The sequence below is a fragment of the Haemaphysalis longicornis genome, unplaced genomic scaffold (genome assembly GCF_048455015.1).
Source record: "Haemaphysalis longicornis isolate Haplotype H1 unplaced genomic scaffold, Haemaphysalis longicornis Haplotype H1 scaffold_55, whole genome shotgun sequence".
Classification (NCBI taxonomy): Eukaryota; Metazoa; Arthropoda; class Arachnida; order Ixodida; family Ixodidae; genus Haemaphysalis; species Haemaphysalis longicornis.
Genome location: NW_027526394.1, coordinates 324662 through 346209, shown reverse-complemented (window position 1 = coordinate 346209; position 21548 = coordinate 324662). Strand labels below are relative to the sequence as shown.

The 21548-nt window shown below is 48.3% G+C and overlaps 1 protein-coding gene and 1 non-coding gene across 2 annotated transcripts in view; both read right to left on the bottom strand.

The window, feature by feature from the left end:
• LOC144140908 (uncharacterized) overlaps window positions 1–21548 on the bottom strand; it is a 110339-nt gene that overhangs the window by 23835 nt on the left and 64956 nt on the right. The window contains exon 3 of the mRNA XM_077672408.1: window positions 10795–10874. Within this exon, the coding sequence (XP_077528534.1) occupies window positions 10795–10874 (80 nt within the window). The remainder of the gene's footprint in view (window positions 1–10794; window positions 10875–21548) is intronic.
• Window positions 14175–14247, bottom strand: Trnat-ggu (transfer RNA threonine (anticodon GGU)). Its single transcript has one exon. It is a non-coding gene; the product is annotated as a tRNA-Thr (tRNA).

Below are 21548 nucleotides of genomic sequence, written 5' to 3'. Positions count from 1 at the left end.
CTTCTTCTGATGGTGCACTGGGTCAAGCAAATACTGGTTGCGTGGCAAGCACAGTTTTCAAATACACCTTGGACAGCTACAAATCTTCTCGATATAATCAACACGGCGGAAGCGCACACTATCAATTGCCTTTATCGCGCAAGGTTGGTTCAACCGCTGCAAACAGAGGGGCGGCAGAATACGCCAATTGGGATGAGTCACCCGCACTGTCCTGAAGGTGTGTTCATAGGTGATCTTGTGCCGCAATCAGCAACTCTTGTCTGCAGTTGGCACCGAGAAAACATAAGACGTTCGTCAAAACCTGAGATACCTCTAAAATACCGAAGGTTCTTCCTTTGGTATAGTATCCAGGTGTACATACTAATCGACAGTCTAAAAGGTTGCTCATACCATTCGGTCGGACAAGACTACCGGTTCCCGAAACTGAGAACAGGTGAGGACTAGTACCTGAGGTCTGCCGAACGTCTTCTTTAGTACTCGGGGGATCTAGCCGGTGTTCGTCGAGCGGCTTAGTACCGAAACGGGCTGGAGGATAGTGTCGCCACTCCTGCGAGGGTTCTCCCTGGTGCTTCGCTGATCGGAGCTCAGCTAGTCCGGAACCTATTGTGGGGTCCGCCAAATTCCAATTGGCAGTCTAATGCCCATCCTGAGCAATCAGGCCTTTTATAGGAGTCAGACCTCGAAGGATCAGATCTAAAATCTCGCTGTCCCCATTCCCACCCAACCTCCCATAACCGATTCCTATACTCCAACTTCCACTTTCCTTCATCCCAACCCCTTCCGCTACCTTCCTAGGGGAGATCAGGGGAGTCTCCCCGGGCCCGCTCTCCTGGCTGTGGTGTCGCTTGGTAGCTTTTCCCCTTTTATTTCTTTCCACTTCGGTGGTCAAAAACATTCTTTGCCTTTCGGCCAATTCTTTTATATTAATATTGGGTGAAGCCTGTTATACCTAGTGGCGCAGGGTGAGGCATTTAAATATTTTATGTTCTTTTTAACTTGCCTTACAATATCCATGTCTCTGGTATATGCAAGCCCCATGATACGGCTCTACTTTTTTTCCGTGGATAACCGCCTCTGGGTCTGTTGTAAGGTGAAGGGCCACGCGCCTATGAAGAGATTCTACATCCAAAAAATTGGCTGTAGCCAGTGTAAATCAGGTGGTTTTAGTCATAAGGATAAGGCCCCTGCGGCGGTGAGGAAAAGAGGCGATTTGACGACTGACCGAGGCAGACTACATTTCCAAGGCAATTGGGGAAATACAAGAATAAAAGCAAAATTAATCTTGTCGGTACAGTCTTTATAATAAAAAAATCCTTCACACCAATTAATCCGGATTCACTCGCAAATAACATTTCTTCGGCGCTCTGGTACGGTGCGAAGGTTGTTGGCGTATTCATGACCGAGAGATGCCCCGTCGTGAAAATGCCGTGTGATAAGGCGACGGTACTGACTCTGCGCTCGCCATTCATTGAAGAAGGCTGTCGTGAAGACATCGCCCAGACGACTTTGGCAGTCTACAAGGCCAGGAGGGAAGTGTGGTTTGGCTCAGAGTCTCATGGCCTTCACATCCAGCAGAGGACTCCCGAGAGCCCCGTTTCTCCTGCCTCCAACTTGCCACACCAGTTCCGCTTGCTAACTATGCCTTTTGCTGCGTGCTCTTCTCCGACGTCGGCACGCACTCCTTCTCCTTTGCAGCCGTCGAAAAGCGCCTTCTCACAACAGACATTTTCGATGTCATTGTTTTTACAGGGACAAGCTCATCCTCCTGCTCCTCCTCTTACTCCTCCCCTCCTAATAATAACAATAATAATAACAATGATAATAATAATCCTTCTCGTCATCTCCATCATTAGCATCATCATCACCACACTGCTCATGTCCAGTGCAGGACGAAGACCTCTACCATTGACATCCTATCGCCCCTGTCCTGCGGTGCTCGAGTGCACAGTTTATCACCGAAGTTCCGCAATTCATCCCACCATCGTGTTACTTGCCTTGGCCTTTTTCTGTGCCCATCTTGTGGTATCCATTCTGCTGTCCACCCGTTGTGTGTTCGTCTCACTACATGGCCAACCGAAGTCCATTTTTTTTCTTTACTTGAAGAATGATATCGCCTAATCTAGTTTGTTGTCTGATCCACTTAGAAAAAACAGCGCCAAAAATGATACGATACGGAGTAAAGACAAACACTGCGCTGATCCAGGTAGCTCGTATCTTTTCCTTGAGTGACATTCCTAACAATATTCATTCCATGGTTCATTGAACCGACAGAAGTTTGCTTTTAGTCGTTTAGTTGGGTGCAAGTTTCAGCTCCCCGTGTAAAAACGTGTAGTATACAGCTGTTGTAGATTTTTTTTGTCAGTGACAGATTTAGCTTACGTTTCATGATTGTATCGAAAGCTACAGTACGCTACCTCGGGCAGTCTTCACTGGGTGACCAGTTTTGACCTTGAGAGCTACAGGACAAACCACACCCCCATCCGCCAGCGCCCGGATTGGAGCAGCGACGGATGGCGGGGAGAGATAGGAAAGGAGAAAACGGAGAAGGGCGCGATACCCGTGCCGCCACCTGGCGGAGGAAGACGAGCACACCGCCGCAGCAGCGATAAGTGCGCGCGACAAGGGAAGGTGACGTGCGCGCAGAGCCGTGTGCCATGGAGCAGGACCAACGTCCACCTGTGGTCTATCCTACAGCGGCGGCGCTTTAACAATGCCCTCAGGCGAAAAACAGGAAACACGGTACTCTTGCGTTCAGCTTCGCTGCCTTCAAGCCATACGAGTTAGTGGGAGCTTCATTCATTTTTGGAAGTTCTAGCGGAGCGTGCCCCAAAGCATACCCATAGTCCGTCGGATTGCTTTCTCGTGGTTGGTGTCAGCACTAACCATCTGACCGATGTTGTTAAATTCTGTAACTTCTTCTTGCGTTTCGTTTCCTAAGCAGAAGACGACACTCATGACATGCTCATTATCATTACTTTATAGTTATTCGTATTTATTCTAAGCTCATAGCCGTACTTTCTTGTTGTAGATCTTTGGGCATCGTTTCCATCTGTTATGCAGTATCGCTCTGCAAGAGTATGTCTTCCGCAAACCTTAAAGGAGCCATGAAGAGAAAACAAAAGTTTGTTTTTTTTTCGAAAGATTAGGTGTTTCATAGTACCCCCAGCGCTTTCCCGGAAGCATAGATGCTTTATTCACTGAGAAATAAGGCAATTTAAGCCAAAATTTTACATCTCCCGCTAAAATTGCACATTCCGTGACGTGAACAATGGCGTCATAGGAGCCGGTCCATGAAACAGATACTTAGTATGTCGACTCCATATAGCACCCACACGCGGGAGTCGACCGAGACGGCGGCCATTTTAAAAATACTAGTAAAACCTAGCGCACCCGCAGCACCAGTCATGGAATCGCCTGATCCGGAGAACAAAACTCTCGCCGAGGAGCTCTGGCTTGCATTTAACACCCTCACACCACTTGAACGCTCAATGCTTCTAAGTGCACGAGCGGCAAGAGTTGTGGGATACGCGGTGGACGGGAAAGCGACCATTCCGCGATAGCCACAACAGACCAACGCCCTGCCGTCAGCACCGCTGCCTCGTCAGCCCCGTCGCGACGGACGAATAAAGACTGGTACGTATGTGCCGTATTTTTATTACGGTTAATAATAGTTCAATTTCAGTAGCAGTATCACTTATGCCAGTTGGCCGGTGTCGTGTATGGAAAGCCGTTCGTGCGAGCTCTCTGCTTCGACCAGAAAGATACGAGCGTCAATGCGGGGTGTTTGCGGCCTTTTTTTCCCCAAGGTCAGAGCGATTTGACGAAGTCGGCGACGAGCGCCAGCATGTCCCAGGAGTGAACTAACGTAGGGTCCCTGCCGTAATCACTTCCTCGAAAATGAAGCGAGCACACTCGTACTTCCTTTAGCTCTCTTTCTCCTCCGTTTGCAAAGTTCACAAAACGTAGCCACTTGCTTCGCCGAGGTTCGTCGTTGGGCAGCACATGAAAGGAGATCTCCTCACCGGCGGGGATGTCGCACTCCCTCGACTATTTGCCCGTACTACATGGGCATTTCAAGACGCAGCAACGAAATTTCATTGTAAAGTACTCGAACAAACTGAAGTTTTCAGTTGTTGTAAACTGGAAACGAGCTCGTAACGACAGCAGCAAGCCAACACCATTCGAAACTTCTGCGACGACTGGCACTATCTCGTCGCTTCTTGCTGTTCCTTACTCCCCTCGTTTCTATTTTTACCTTTGCTGGTTGGCGATATGACGGCCAACCTCCTGTCAAGGGATTAAGATACCAAGCAAGGTCGCGGCTGTACGTGCTGGAACGGTTCGTTGGCCCCTAAGAGCCTCGAACCCGAAAATTCGTCTGCGCGACGGCGAGATGTCGAGCTCGGCCGGCGGTAGTTTCGTACTCATTGGCGCACACGCTTGCGTGTTCGTTCGTAACTTTAACTGTTTACTCCACCGTTCTTTGTCATAAAAAGAATGTGCAGTATGTTTCACTGGCATTTAGCTCGCTATGCAAACTGTAAGCCCTGCCTAACATGCGTTTGCTTTTGCCGGCCTCCGCCAATCGCAGAGCATTATCGAGTGACATCATAGGTTCTGTTGCGGATAATGAGCTGGTGGGTCGCATGTTCATTTCCTTTTTTCCTAATTATGTAGCTTATTTGAGCGAAGTTTGCGTTATAAGTGGTGTCGTTATGGTTCTAACGAGGCAATCTTTCGAATGAACCAAACTTGTGTTTTCTCTTCATGACTCTTTTAAATAGCTCAAGTAATATCCTGTTTGTTCTTAATGCTATGTTTTCCGAGCCACGTCTTCTGCATATCCCCTGTAGGCATGCTGTGAATAGTTCTGGAGAGATGGTGCCTCCCGGTCTTACTCGCTTTCGGATGAGAAATTGATTGTTTTACTTCTAGATGGTTACCCTACCTGTGCGTTCCCTATATATGTCTTCTAGAAGTCTTATGTAGGTTACCTTTATTCCCTGGTCCTTTAGTGCTTCTAAAACGGCTGCGGTAAGTACGGAATCAAATGCTTTTTCGTACGCCATCATGAAAAGAGGTTCAGTGTAACCTGCGGATTTTTATAGCACTCGGTGGACTACATAGATGTGATGCATGGTTGAGTACCCTTTCCAAAACACAGCATGCTGTCGGGTTCATGAGAATCTAGGCTGCAACCTATGTGGGTAATTAAACTTTGGGGAACCGATTGTAAACAACTGAGAGTAGCCTGTTTGGTGTGTAATTCTTGAGGTCCTTGCGATCTCGCTTATGAATCAAAAATAATACTTGGGTTTTTCCAGGCTACGGGCACTTTTGCAGTCTTCAGGCATTCAGAAAGTGGCACAGCCAGCTTTTTCAGTGCAATATCTAATCCTTACTTCAAACAATATATGGTAATGCCGTCATCACCTACAGCTTTTCTATTTTCATGCCTTGGGGAGCCCTTCCAATTTCGTCTTTAGTGACTAGTTGGACATTCAAAGTTGACCATATATTCTCAGTCGGTTCCTCTGGTCTAACGTCGCTTTCATACAGCCAGGTGTAGAATCGTTCTGCTACCTTAATGATGTCATCCATATTATGCGTAATGTTTCCTTGTCTCTGAGCCCGTACATCCTGGCTTTGCCCATGGCTATCCTTCTCTTAGTTGCTTTCAAGCTTCCCCCTATTGGCAGCGTTTGCGTAGTTACTGCCATGTTATACTTACGAATGTCTGTTGTTTTATTGCTGTAATCAGATTTGCCCGCTCGGGTAATTCCATCCGGTCCTGTGTACTTAGCAGCTTCATGTTCAAACGTGTTGCGATTTCTTCCTTCGTTTTGTTAGTTAGCTTTACTGTTGATTGTGCCCCAGCTGCGGCTGATTCGCTGAGTGCCGAGGTTATGTTATCAGTTGTCCTGTCTCCACTGACGGCGTTTTGCGCGTTCAAAAGCGAGAATTTGTTTTGAAGAGTTATTTTAAACTACTGCGGGCTGGCTCTGACTGCTTCTTTGCAGGTTTTATTAGTTTTCGCGAGAATCATTCTTTTTTTTTTATATTCAGCCTTAGGTTGTATCTAATCATCCTACGATCGCTGCTCCGAATCTCACTTAGCAGCTGTACGTCTTGTAGAATACCCAGCTCGTCACTTACAATTACGTCAATGTTCTTTTTGGTTGTGCCATCGAGGCTTTTTTGTTCACTATTCGTTCGTTTGTAAAATAATGTGTTAATAAACCTCAGGTTATTCCTCTCTGCAAATCGGACGAGCGTAGTTCCTCTACGGTTGCGATTCTCTATTTGGAAGTTTCGCACTGACTTTTCTCCCATTTGCTTCTTCCCGACCTCTGCGTAAAGTCTCCAATGTCAAGCGTGAACTGTGTTGTGGCGTTCTTTATTGCTGATTCAACATTCTCGTAGAACATGCCCATGGCTTCATCGTATTAACTGGTTGTTTGCGCATAGGCTCGTACTACCTTTGCCTGTATCGAATGCTTAGCTTCATCACAAAGCTGCGATTCTCTCTGTAACGATGAAAAACTCTGCCACGTTGCAGAACATTTCCCTGTGGATTAAAAATCCCACCCCGTGTACTGTTTTCTTGGGGTCCGCTGCAGCCTAATGTGAAAGCGTTAGTGAGCTCCATGAACACTTATCTTGTTGTTCTAACTTTTCTGATCCTCCTAATATCCAAGTAAAGGTCTTCTAGAAGTACAGTTGGACTTCCCTTGAGAGATAGAGTGCGTATGTTGCCAGGGCGAAGTTACAATGGCGGCCTTTCCGGGCACAAAAATTCTTAGCAACCTCTCATCTATGGCTGTGCTGGCCGCTGCTGTGGAGAGGTGTTTTACAGGTGCTTGGAACTGGGGGTCAAAAGTTGGATTGGTTAGTCATAAGATGTGGCGGCTAGCTACTACACCAACCTGGCCAGATCCTTCTATGTAAAGGGAGTGCTCTTTATGTCCCTAAGGGCCTTCCTAGAATTCGTGAACATTTATAGTGAAGCCCCTGAGGTATCCAGGAGGATTCTTGCTTCCGGAGCAGGCTACCTTACCTATCTTGTTTGCTCATAGAGAGCCCTACGAAAAATGGCAAGAGGGCGAAAAAGGTACAATACACGTGTAGGGATACTAAGCCAGGGTTTGCCGGTTTTGCTTTTGTACGCGCGGTTCTGGAAGAGTAAGCTGACGCTGGCTACAGAAGGGATTCACTGACGTCTGACCGTTGGAAAGGTAAGCCACTGCTATGCTCAAGTGTATAGGTATGAAAATTGGCTAGTTTGAAGCGCAGCCGGGCAAAGAGAAGCTGGCCAAGGGAAGGTGAGCTTCTCAGCTGAGGTGAGGCTGGATAGTTAAAAGCAGAGCTCGCGCAACTCCATCGAGCCGTGTGCGCAATGAATGAAGGCATCTCGAACGTATGGTGACTGTTTACATTTCAGGTTTCGCTGTAACTTTAGGAAAACTGTGCCTAGCGAGCTGAGCTAACTTCTCAAACATCAGAACAGCAACACGAGTATGGCCTTTGAAGGGTCACCTTGTCGAGGAAGTTTACTAGGTTCGGTTTGCTTGCGTATGACCTAGCGGGCACGGTCGCCCCCGCCAAAAAAATAAAACGTTGTCAACTTTAATTACAAGAGAACTACGAGGTTCAAATTTTGTACAGAGGTGTTCAAGAATGTTATGAAAGATGGAGTGGGAAGGGATTAGATCTTCCATTGTAGATGTCCTGATGAAAATGTGAAAAGCGCCCGCCATGAATGGAACCTTCTGGAACAAACCAGGGAGAAGCTAGGCGGAGTAATTTAAGCTTTTCTAAACCTAAATTACGAGCACGACTTTCGCACCACCCAACTGAGCGAGACTCTCCCCATGTACAACCCTGTTCACGGAAGTTAACTATTACATGGGACTTCCTCCAGGCACACGAATCGAAGTTGACCACTTACCTGAAGTCCACATTTCTCGCAGAACGGTGACATGTTTTCGTGATTTATGCGGCATACCACGGAATTCATGTTCATATATGCATTGTCGCCAGAAAAGGATTCATGCTACCGATAAATTCCAAAGGGCATTTTCTCTGGACACCTCAATGGCTACTCGCCGTTTTTAGGGTAGCTACTCTGAAAGAGGTTACTAAAGAAATAGATAAGTTGTTCCACGCGTACTCTGCTTTCTCCAGGTAGGACTGAACCCCTTAGTGGGTTCCCTGGCTAGGAGGCTCTAACTAGACACTTTTCGATTTCCGGTTACATTCCCCTGAGCAGTGCGTAAAGGTTCTAACCTCGATGTAATACTCTGGCCTCTGACATTGTTACATTGCACTGTTCTTAGTCGACAACTGGCACAAAACATCATGTACAGGCTGCTCGGCACACGCACCCCACGCGGCCAGCACCATCGATGGACAAATCTCCATCTGAAGAAACCACCCCATTTTCAACGGTAAATGAAGGCCCAGAGCAAAGGTATATTCGAGCTTTTATTCGCGAAACTAGTGCAAAGCATCCTGTTCAGCAATCTCAAGTAAGACCAAACAAGCAGGTAATATGACCAGTGATCAATGGCCAGCTTAAATTGTATGCTACGAGAACGAGTCAGCATGTACCCACATGTAAAAATGTTCTGGGCAACAAAACTGTTGGACCAATTCCAGCAACCAATCGCTGTATACTGCAGGCAAGCACACATAATTTATTCTGATATACATGTTTTATGGGTCAAAAAAATCCGACTTGTTTAGGTTGGCCCCTTAAGGTGATTGTGTGTTTTGCTGGCCGTTTCAAACAGTGCTAGGCAAAATAAAAATGTACCTGGTGAACTCCTATCCACCTCTGCAATCGAGTCTCTCAATTACACGTAGAGGTTCTTCAATCAGCTTAAATGAATTTGAATGTAACGGCGAAGCCGAATATGCCAAATCACCCATCTCCTTAAGTTAAAGCAGCTGTTCTCGCGACAGTCCTTTGTATCCTCCTCTTCGCCACCACGGCCACCTCTTTCACAATTTGTTCAGTCGGTTGATAGCGGCGCTAGCGCCGTTATTAGCAATGGCAGTTTTAAGTCTCTCTGGAACGGACGTATATTCGCTCGGAGGTGCAATACGGGTATTTGAATAAGCTTCGGTGCGCAAATACGCACGAATGAAGCAGACGCAACAGAAAGATGGTGCCGCGGAACATGCAGCCACTGCCGTTGCCACGTCAGATTCAAACTTCTCGAGCCCGCTTTAAAGGAACTTGTCCGCTTGGAACGCCGATGTGAGTCTACAAGACTTGTTCAGTTTTAAGTGGTTTCAGAGCGACTTTTTTATCAGTTCTTCACGTCTGAGCACACGCACATCTCATGACATCGGTTTATGCCTGCCCGGAGGGAGGGAAGGCGGGAGGGCGGCACACGCAGCTTCGCTTCAAGCCTTAATCCATTACATGGCAATGGGGCTTGGCACCTGTCGTGTGTGCTGCCTGCCCTTTTCTTCCTCCTACAGCAATGCAGAGCTGGCTGGGTTGCCCCTTGCTCCAGACCTGCGGCTGGAGAAGACCAACAAGACTCAGGGGGCCGTCATCTTCACCAGCTCCCGGCCCGCTCTTTTGCGACTGCATGTGGCGGACCACTCATGGAGCTCGAGCGGCTACGTGCAGTGGTCGCGAGCGGTGAAGCTTCACCTGGTGGAGTCCGGTGGCTGTGACCTGTGGCGCCACTGGTTGCCATCTCGTGTCGGAATCACCGGCAATGAGGTGGCTTACGCCCTGGCCAAAGGTGCCTCGCCAGGACGGGGTCCCTGCCTCCAGTGACCTGAGGCCCTTCGACACCGCATAACCCATCCTGGCGCGGGAGGTGGACATGGTGAAGCCGGACCCCAGAGTCATCAGCGGCCAAGCTCCATAGGTCCTGCCTGGCCGCATCAGCCGGCACGCGCGCTGCATACTCCTCCGCATGCGACTCGATTTCTGCCACGTGGCAGCCCGCTTGCACTGACAAGACTACTGGTCGTCGGTGCTGACTTCCCAGAACCCGACACCCTGGAGCACCTCTTCTGCTCGTGCCGCCAGCACGATGCCCCGCGACTATAGCTTCGGGGCGCACTCTAGGGCCTCGGGCTGTCCAGTCACACCCTGATGGACCTCTTTTTACCAGCGGGCCCCAACTACATTCGGCGGAAAACATTCGGGTTTGTCCTGGCCTTCCTCCAAGAGACGAACCTCATAGAACGCCTGTAGTGCAACGCCTGACGGCAAGCCTTACGCAATCCTTATCTCTTCCTTTCTCTCTCTCGCTCTTTCTCTGTCCCCATTTGTTCTCCACTATCCCGTTTCAGTCCCCTTCCCCCGGATAGGGTTGTATGCTGATGAACTCCCAAATGGAATTGCGGAACTTTAAATTTCTTTCCCCACGATTTAGCTCTCGCCTAATAAAGAAAAATATCAAAACTTTGTTTTTTTTGCCTAACTCTTTGTTAGGGTGGAGTAACAGAAAAAACGCAGTTGACACCGCCAGAGTTGCCCATGCATATTTCTTGTAGGTTCCTCTGCTCTACCGCTGCCAATAGCCGCACAGAGCCCGGTGACGCCATGAGGTTTTGAGGAGGAGGTTGCTCAAAGATTGCTTTATCCACTTGCTTTTCATAATACATGAAGTATTAGTTTGAATGTTACTTACCAGTAGCCATATTACTATCTCTTTTAAAAAATTTTTTTCTTTTGAAGAGAGAAGGAAAGCTTTCTTTTATGGCTTTTTTTGCGAATAGAAGACATTAAAATTAAGAATACAACAAAGTAGAAGACTTTCCTACCTTCCGGATCGATGATGGTCAGGGTAGAATTCTGACTCTCGTTTCCTAAGGTTCCAATAAATTGCGTCCAATTGCGGCGACTAGAGGAACACAAGCAGTATTTCTTATGAGCAACAATAAATTATTGGAATCTATTATAGTAAGAGGTGGACGAGGGTATAAATTAAATGCGGGAAAGGTGTACTTTATTTCCGATATATATGTGAACATCTAAAGGGCATGTACAATGACCGAAAAGGACATCGCTCATGAAGAAAATAAAATTATTCTTAGGATATACTTAGGTAGCAACCATTTTTGCATCAATAGCATAAAGAAATGAAAAACATGCAGGAAAACGGCATTTTCATTGCAGGGAGTCTGCACGTTTAGAGGGACGCAAAAGATATTGCGTTGTTGCGCTTAGAAGAAGGCTATCACGTAATTAGCAACTTGAACGCTATAACGTGGCTTTGGAAAACTTGTGAGCAGTCAAAGCTTCTTTGCATATGTAATGCTTACCGTGACTAATTATGCCGTCTTTTCTGACATTTTGTGTCCCGGTGATTAGCGGGTACACCCCTAAATATGAAGCCAATTCTAAAAGGTCAAATACGAAGTAGACTCGCTTTACTCAATCGGCTGCTGTGTCTAACAGCTGTAGTCCCGCGTTACAGCATAGCTCCGCTCCCCCCTTGATTGGGAACACCGCTGTAGCGTGACCACGTCCAAATTATCCCCGTTTCTGCCTCTGACGTGGAAAGGGAATAGTATTAGCGTATAGGTGTTGTACAGTAACTTGGCTTTTTCAAGAAGCTAAGGTGTCTTCCATTTGAAAGGACTTCGGCTTGATATTGAACCGAGAACAATTCCGTGCACATTTCTGTGGCAGATCACCATTGCGGGATGACAACCCAAAACAGGGGTAAATTTAAGGTCATCCTAGCACACGTATCAATATTGATGCTTCTAAATCACCTTACACAGAAACATCTCGGTCATAACAGAAGAAACAATGTGTTTTTCTGTTATGACCGAGAGACAACAGAAGAAACAAAATGACCGCCCCCCGCCGGGTATTTTTTGGCCACTTTCTTTCTGACGAAAAAAAATTCTTCATCTGTTTCTGTGACCTACCGCATTCCCCCCTTTGTTTTCCGAGGTATTCTTGACGGCCAAACATTATTTTATATATATATATATTCTCCACTTTCTTTCTTTCTTTCTTTCCAATTTCTTTATCTGTTTGCATGACGTACTATATTCTCCCCTCTGCTTTCCGAGGTTTTCTTGACTGCCAACTCTTATTTCTGTCTTATTTCAACGCGCCCCTCATTTACTATTCTCATTCGCTACATGCATAGCGAGGGCCTCCGTTCTGGCAGTCTTGGTGCCATAGGGATACTAAGAGGGTTCAACGCTGGTCGACCACACTCGACATGTCGTAGACACTCGAGTCACGGCCCGGGGGTTAAAAAGAAGGTCTCCTTCACCCCTAGAAGACGGAGTGGTGCGGGCTACCTCCCCCAAGCACAGGAAAAAAATACATTGACATAAATACCCCAGAAAGTGGAGGGGAAAATAGCCCCGCCTGTAGTCAAGTGGTTACCTGTATTCTGGAGGTCGTGGGTTCGGATCCCACCTGGAGGGCATTTTTTCTCCACTTTCTTTGTTTCCAAATTCTTTATATGTTTCTATGACCTACTATATCCTCCCCTTTGCTTTCCGATGTTTTCTTGATTGCCAACCATTATTTCTGTCTTATTTTCAACGAGCCTATGTCTTATTTCCCATTCGAATTATACTCACACACGCATATATATATATATAAATATATATATATATGTATGCATATATATATATATATATATAGTGGGAAATGAGGGGCTCCGTGAAATAAGAGAGAAAATAAGGGTTGGCAGTCAAGAAAACCTCGGAAAGCAAAGGGGAGGTTGTGGTGGGTCATAGAAAGAGATGAATAATTTTTTTAGTCGAAAAGAAAGTGGTGAAAAAATGCCCGCTGGGTGGGATCCGAACCCACGACCTCCAGAATACCGGTCTGGTGCGATAACCACTACGCTACCGGCGGGGCTATTTCCCCACCACTTTCTCGGGTATTTAAGTTAAGGTGTTTTTGTTTCCTGCACTGGGGGGTGGTAGCCAGCGCCACTAGGACAACTCGGGGTGAAGGGGACCTTCTTTTTAACCCCCGGGTCGTGACTCTAGTGTCTACGACATGTCGAGAGTGGTCTACCAGCGTTGAACCCTCTTAAGCTACCTTTGGCACCAAGACTGCCAGAACAGAGGCCCTCGCTAAGCATGTAGCGAATCAGAAAATGGGAAATGAGGGGCTCCGTGAAATAAGAGAGAAAATAAGGGTTGGCAGTCAAGAAAACCTCGGAAAGCAAAGGGGAGGTTGTGGTGGGTCATAGAAAGAGATGAAGAATTTTTTGAGTCGAAAAGAAAGTGCTGAAAAAATGCCCGCCGGGTGGGATCCGAACCCACGACCTCCAGAATACCGGTCTGGTGCGATAACCACTACGCTAGGCTATTTCCCTACCACTTTCTCGGGTATTTAAGTTAAGGTGTTTTTGTTTCCTGCACTGGGGGGTGGTAGCCAGCGCCACTAGGACTACTCGGGGTGAAGGGGACCTTCTTTTTAACCCCCGGGTCGTGATTCTAGTGTCTACGACATGTCGAGAATGGTCGACCAGCGTTGAACCTTCTTAAGCTACCTTTGGCACCAAGACTGCCAGAACAGAGGCCCTCGCTAAGCATGTAGCCAATCAGAAAATGGGAAATAAGGGGCTCCGTGAAATAAGAGAGAAAATAAGAGTTGGCAGTCAAGAAAACCTCGGAAAGCAAAGGGGAGGTTGTCTTGGGTCATAGAGAGGGATGAAGAATTTTTTGAGTCGAAAAGAAAGTGGTGATAAAATGCCCGCCGGGTGGGATCCGAACCCACGACCTCCAGAATACCGGTCTGGTGCGATACCCACTACGCTACCGGCGGGGCTATTTCCCCACCACTTTCTCGGGTATTTAAGTTAAGCTATTTTTGTTTCCTGCACTGGGGGGTGGTAGCCAGCGCCACTAGGACTACTCGGGGTGAAGGGGACCTTCTTTTTAACCCCCGGGTCGTGACTCTAGTGTCTACGACATGTCGAGAATGGTCGACCAGCGTTGAACCCTCTTAAGCTACCTTTGGCACCAAGACTGTCAAAACAGAGGCCCTCGCTAAGCATGTAGCGAATCAGAAAATGGCAAATGAGGGGCTCCGTGAAATAAGAGAGAAAATAAGGGTTGGCAGTCAAGAAAACCTCGGAAAGCAAAGGGGTGGTTGTGGTGGGTCATAGAAAGAGATGAAGAATTTTTTGAGTCGAAAAGAAAGTGGTGAAAAAATGCCCGCCGGGTGGGATCCGAACCCACGACCTCCAGAATACCGGTCTGGTGCGATAACCACTACGCTACCGGCGGGGCTATTTCCCCACCACTTTCTCGGGTATTTAGGTTAAGGTGTTTTTGTTTCCTGAACTGGGGGGTGGTAGCCAGCGCCACTAGGACTACTCGGGGTGAAGGGGACCTTTTATATATCTATATATAGAAATATAGATATATATATAAATATATATATATATATATATATATATATATATATATATATATATATAGACCCAAGTTTTGTTTTTTTCCGTGTGTTGTGTTTTTTTTAAATTATTACACTGTGACATGGGCCTTGAATGAACTCGAGCTACCAGGGCAACACGGAAGAGAAGACGAGAAGAGAAGACTTGCGTGGGCCATTCAAAAGTTTCATGTTTATCTGTTTGGAAAGAGATTCGTGCTGCAAACTGACCATCAGCCTCTCGCTTACATAAACTCTGCGAAACAAACAAATGGCCAGGTGCTCCGCTGGAGTCTGTTACTCACTGAGTATGACTTCGTGGTGGAATACATTAAGGGCTCCGAAAACGTAGGGGCCGACTACCTCAGCCGCATTTGACTTCCACCTACCCTCTCATCGCTTCGTTCCACCGTTTGAAAATGAACTCGTGTGCACAATTTTGGTTTCCTGGATGGATAACATTTTCCCTGAAGTGAACGGACATCTGCGAGCAATGTTTTCTTTTATCTACTTCTGGACGTGTGTGTGCATTCGTACTTCGTGCGCTTGTGCACAAGTTGTTTTTTCCAAACAACTTTCTTAAGTTGGGGGATATTGAGAGGAAAAGACCCAAGTTTCCTTTTTTTCCTTGTGTGTTGTGTTTTTTTTTTAAATATTACACTGTGACATGGGCCGTGAGTGAACTCGAGCTACCAGTGCAACACGGAAGAGGCGACGACGGGGTGTGAGCAGGTGGCGCGACAGCTGGGCAAAAATCGAGGGAAGAAGAGAACGAAGCTGAGACAGCTACGAGAGGAACGTGTGACGCTGCTCGTCCAACTGAACCACGGGCTGGGGGACGTTCCAGAGGAAGAGCTCCTGACATCGTTCCTGCTGCGGGCCTTCACCCAGGTCGTCCCTACCTCATTCTGTCCTGGTGGCTTGTTCCAGTACCAAGGGGCGGCCTGTCGAGCGGCTCCTGCCAGGGCGCACTAGCCGAGTGCGGGCCTTGTCCGACGCTACCGAGGCGCTCATCTCCGGGGTAGTTCGTGGGACGTGGTCCTCGCGAGCTCAGCTGGGATCAGACATCGGTGCGCTGTCCCGTGGCAAGCGCCCCACACGGTAGAGCAGCTGTGTGGCGGTGACGATCAAGTTGCAACTGTCGTGCCCCCCCTGCCCTAGCTTGCTTCGACGGCCACATCAACGGACGAGGACAAACCTGAGAAGGCGTCGGGACCTGTCCGTGAGATGACGCCTTTAATATTCTGAACCCTACTCGCGAGGGACGTTGGTGTGGGGTAGAACGGACAGTAGCTCGAGAATTGCCGAACTGTATGTTGGAGTCACTTGTCATGTGAGACTGACGCGAAATGATGATGTACTTTGTTTTCCCGCTCCCGTAACTCAGGACTTGCGGAAGAGATAAACATCTGATTTTCTTTTTCCCTCTTCACAACGTCTCCGTCGCCTCCTTTCTCATCCGACAGCACACGAAAGCGTGACGAACATCCATTCACCATCACAATTTCTGGCGTCCGCGACAGGGCGAATCTCTCACGCTACATCTGCGAGTTTCACGGTGTTCTTGTGTAAGGACGAGAATGGAAGAGAAGATAATGTTAGTGGAGCTAGGAAAGGAGATGGGTCCGAGTAGAGAGGCGTTGCGGGCATGGGTGACTGATGAACAAAAAGATATGAGGGCGCAACGAGCAAAAGAAAGAGAAGAGACGCGCGTAGCAGCACAGGCTGAGCATGAGCGAGAAATGGCTCGCATGGAGGCTGAACGACTCACGCAGCGTCCGAGCGCGAGTTCGGTGCATGAGAGTGTAGGTTCCCGTCAGAGTTTTAAAAGCCCGCAGAAGATGATTCCTCCCTATAACGAGGGTACGGATGAACTGGACGCATACATCCAGAGATTTGAAAAGGTTGCCACGAGCCAAGGGTAGCCAACAGACAAGTGGGCTTTGTCCTTGAGCTTATGCCTGACGGGAGAAGCCTTGACCGTGATCGGGTGGATGTCTGCTGAAGACAGCACGGACTACACAAAGCTCAAGCACACGCTGCTCCAATGGTTCCGATACACGGAAGAGGGATACCGCTTGACGTTTAGATATGCACGGCCCGAGAATGCCGAGACGGGTCGACAGTTCGCGTTACGTCTCTCTGGGTACTTCGACCATTGGCAAGAGCTGGCGAAGACTCCGATTACTTACGACGCACTACGAGGCAAGATGATCTCCGAGCAATTTCTCAGGCGGTGCGACGAGAGGCTGGCGATCTTCCTGAAGGAGCGGGGGGAAGTAATAACTTCGACGTGTTGGCGACAACAGCAGATCAGTACTTGGAAGCACAAGGAATCGTGAACCTCGCTCGAGGAAAGGAAGAAAAGGGGAAACCGATGGTTGCTGCCAAAGCTGGCACCTCGAATGAAAGCAAAGGAAAGCCGCTTTGCTTTCTGTGCAACAAGCCGGGTCACCGAGCTTCGGATTGTTGGTGAAAATTACGAGCACAGAAGTCACCACCGTGCTGGAAGTGAAAGAGGACAGGACACCGACCAGAGAATTGCCCGTCAAATTCTGGAAAACGTGGGGAATCATCCTGCTCCGTCTTAGGACCGCAGAAAGCGCAGCGTGACGAAACGATGGAACCTGGGGATGACAAGCAACAGGTCAGTCATAGTCATGACATGTGCGATGGTACCGAAAACAGTATAACTTGCGATGGAGGTTCGAAGCCGTTACCGACAGTTCAGGGCTATCTGGAAGGGAGACCTGTTACTGTATTACAAGATACTGGATGTAATAAAGTAGTAGTGAAACGTTCGCTCGTTCCAGACTGCAAACTGACTGGTAGCACCCGTACCATCCACTTACTAGACCGGTCTGCAAAGAGCCTACCAGAGGCTAGGGTGTACGTCGATTCGCCGCTCTTTAAGGGACAGGTGCTTGCTGTTTGTATGGAGAACCCGTTGTATGAAGTAGTGCTGGGAAACGTTCCGGGTGTACGTGCAGACCGGCACCATATCGCAAAGCCGGAACAATGACCGAGTCTGTCTCAGACTGACCATGAGCACTTTGCCCATAAAGAACCTAAAGACACGACAGCTTTGAATAAAGAACGGCAAGGGAACGTGTCAGCAGCTGCAGGGAAACAAGGGAAATACCCAAGAGAACTGCTTGTGCCACAGATCAACCCCTTAGATATCAGCCCGAAAGAATTACGGAAATTGCAGCGCGCAGATTCTACGCTGGAAACTTGCTTCACGGCTGTGGGAAGGAAAATCACGTTAAAAAATTCGGCAGTCACTGAGTTTGTTCTGATACGTAACGTTCTTTTCCGACGCAACCACACGACAGAACGGCGAGACTTGGAGCAACTTGTAGTCCCCAAGAATCTCCGGAACAGCGTGATGAAGATGGCTCATGAAGGTCTTCTGGCTGGTCACCAGGGGCAACGAAGGACTTCAGACCGGGTCCTTGAAGAATTTTATTGGCCGGGTGTACAGGCCGATGTTATAGATTTTGTAAAGTCGTGCGACATCTGCCAAAGGACGGTACGAAAACACCTCGCCGGTAGAGTTCCTTTGGGAAGTATGCCCATCATCGACACGCCATTTCAGCGGGTCGCAATTGACATTATCGGACCTCTGTCCCCAACTTCATCTAAGGGAAACCGATACATATTAATGATGGTAGACTTCGCTACGTGTTACGCGGATGTGGTAGCACTAGCAAGTATTGAGACCGAGCGGGTAGCGGAAGCGAATGTAGAAAAGTTTTCCCGTGTCGGAGTTCCGCGAGAAATAGTGAGCGACTGTGGGAAGTAGTTCACCTCGAACCTTATGCAGGAACTCGGGCGACTGCTCTCGTTTCGGCAACTACCCACAACTCCCTATCACCCCATGGCCAACGGACTGGTGGAAAGGTTTAATGGAACTCTAAAACAAATGGTCCGCCATATGTGTCAGGAACAGCCGAAACAATGGGATAGATACCTAGCTCTATTGCTCTTCGCATACCGTGAAGTTCCACAAAGGAGCCTGGGATTCTCCCCATTCGATCTCCTCTATGGTCGCTTCGTACGGGGCCCGAGGTCAGTTCTTAAGGAACTGTGGACAGGGGCCAGCATTGATTGCGATACGAAGTCAACATACGGATATGTCGTAGAACTTAAGGAGCGTTTGCAGAACACCTGCAAGGTGGCGCATGAAGAACTCCAGAAGGCGAAAATGACACAAAAGAAGTATTACGACAGAAGAACAAAAGTTCGACAACTAGCACCAGGGGACAAGGTACTGCTGCTTCTACCTGCAGATAAGAACAAGCTGATATTCACATGAAAGGGACCCTTCACGATCGTCGCCAAACACAGTGAATATGACTACTTATAGACCTTGGAACCCGAAGGAGCCTATTTCATATTAACCGTCTAAAGAAGTACGAGGAAAGAGAGTCCGAGACTGCAGTACCACAACACGCCGCCGTTACTGTTCAGACGGACACTACTTCTGAACGAGACATACCCTTTGCTGCTCTACAGCGCCTGGAAACTTATCGAAATGTATTAGTAGCAACGACCTTGAGCGACCAGCAAAAAGACCACATTAATAAACTGCTGGAAGAGTTTTCCGACGTGTTTTCGGGTGTACCTTGAAATACAAACGCTGTGGAGTGCAAGTTGCGCCAAACCACTGAACCGCCGGTAAAGGTACGGTCGTACCCCATACCATTTGCTATCCAAGAAGCTGTAGAGCAGGAAGTTCAGGAAATGTTAGCGCAAGGAATAATTGAACCTTCGGATTTGCCCTATCAAGCACCAATCATCGTGGTGAAGAAGAAAGACGGGAACATTCGGCTCTGTATTGACTTCAGGCAGCTATACCGAGTCGTAGTGACGGACAACGAGCCGATACCTCGAGTGGACATGATGTTTGCCAAACTGGGCCAAAGCCGCTACTTCTCGAAGTTCGACTTCACGAAAGGGTACTGGCTGGTGCCCATGCAAGACGCATCGAAACAATTAACCGCGTTTCAAGCTTCTTCTGGTGTCTATCAGTTCATATTCATACCGTTCGGCATCAAGACTGCACCTGCGGTCTTTACCCGACTAATGAGACGAGTTGTAGAAGGAATACCAAACATCTATCACTATTTTGACGATGTGCTAATAGCTACCAAAACCTGGGAAGAGCACATTACCACACTCACCCTGTTTCTGGAACGTGTTAGGGCTGCTCATTTGACGTAAAGCCTTCCAAAAGTGAGGTGGCTTTCGCTGAAGTAAAGTTTTTGGGGCACATTGTGGGGAACAATCTTCTGAGGCACCAGATTGAGACGATAGAGAAAATCCAGGCTGCAAAAAACTGGATATTACCGGGACTTCGTACCAAATTACTCTACTGCGGTCGCCCCTCTGACGGAACTCACCAGAAAACGAGGTCCTAACAAAATCACCTGGGAAGAATCTCATGAACAAGCGTTTGTAACACTACAACGGCTCCTATCATCGGGCCCGGTATTACGGTCACCGCACTTGCAGGAGCCTTTCATCCTACGCATGGATGCAATATCCTCTAGTGTTGGAGCTGTTTTAGTGCAGCGCCATGAAGGGGTCTTACATCCAGTACCGTACGCAAGTCGAAAGCTCCTCGAGCAAAAAGCTCGCTACTCCACGATCGAAAGAGAAGCGCTGGCACTTGCGTGGGCCATTCAAAAGTTTCATGTTTATCTGTTTGGAAAGAGATTCGTGCTGCAAACTGACCATCAGCGTCTCGCTTAAATAAACTCTGCGAAGCAAACAAATGGCCAGGTGCTCCGCTGGAGTCTGTTACTCACTGAGTATGACTTCGTGGTGGAATACATTAAGGGCTCCAGAAACGTAGGTGCCGACTACCTCAGCCGCATTTGACTTCCACCTACCCTCTCATCGCTTCGTTCTACCGTTTGAAAATGAACTCGTGTGCACAATTTTGGTTTCCTGGATGGGTAACATTTTCCCTGAACTGAACGGACATCTGTGAGCAATGTTTTCTTTTATCTACTTCTGGACGTGTGTGTGCATTCGTACTCCGTGCGCTTGTGCACAAGTTGTTTTTTCCAAACAACTTTCTTAAGCTGGGGGATATTGAGAGGAAAAGACCCAAGTTTCGTTTTTTTCCTTGTGTGTTGTGTTTTTTTTAATATTACACTGTGACATGGGCCGTGAGTGAACTCGAGCTACCAGTGCAACACGGAAGAGACGACGACGGGGGTGTGGGCAGGTGGCGCGACAGCTGGGCAAAAATCGAGGGAAGAAGAGAACGAAGCTGGGACAGCTACGAGAGGAACGTGTGAAGCTGCTCGTCCAACTGAACCACGGGCTGGGGGACGTTCCAGAGGAAGAGCTCCTGCCGTCGTTCCTGCAGCGTGCCTTCACCCAGGTCGTCCCTCCCTCATCCTGTCCAGGTGGCTTGATCAAGGACCGAGGGGCGGCCTGTCGAGTGGCTCCTGCAAGGGCGCACTTGTCAAGTGCCGGCCTTGGCCGACGCTATCGAGGCGCTCATCTCCGGGGTCGTTCGTGGGACGTGGTCCTCGCGAGCTCAGCTGGGATCAGACATCGGGGCGCTGTCCCATGGCGAGCGCCGCACACGGTAGAGCAGCTGTGTGCCGGTGACGATTCAGTAGCAGCAGTCGTGCCGCCCCCCCCTGCCCTCGCTCACTTCGATGGCCACATCAACGGACGACGACAAACCTGAGAAGGCGTCGGGACCTGTGAGACGACGCCTTTAATATTGTGAACCTTACTCGAGAGGAACGTTGGTGTGGGGCAGAACAGACAACAGTAGCTCGGGAATTGCCGAACTGTATTTTGGAGTCACTTGTCATGTGAGACTTACGCGAACTGACGATGTACTTTGTTTTCCCGCTCCCGTAACTCAGGACTTGCAGAACAGATAAACATCTGATTTTCTTTTTCTCTCTTCACGTCTCCGTCGCCTCCTTTCTCGTCCGACAGCACACGAAAGCGTGACGAACGTCTATTTACCATCAAACACAGAAATAAAAGTTGGAAGTCAAGAAAACCTCGGAAAACAGGGGAGGATGTGGTAGGTCATTGAAACAGATAAAGAATTTGGAAACAAAGAAAGAAAGCGGAGAAAAAAATGCCCGCCAGGTAGAATCCGAGCCCACGACCT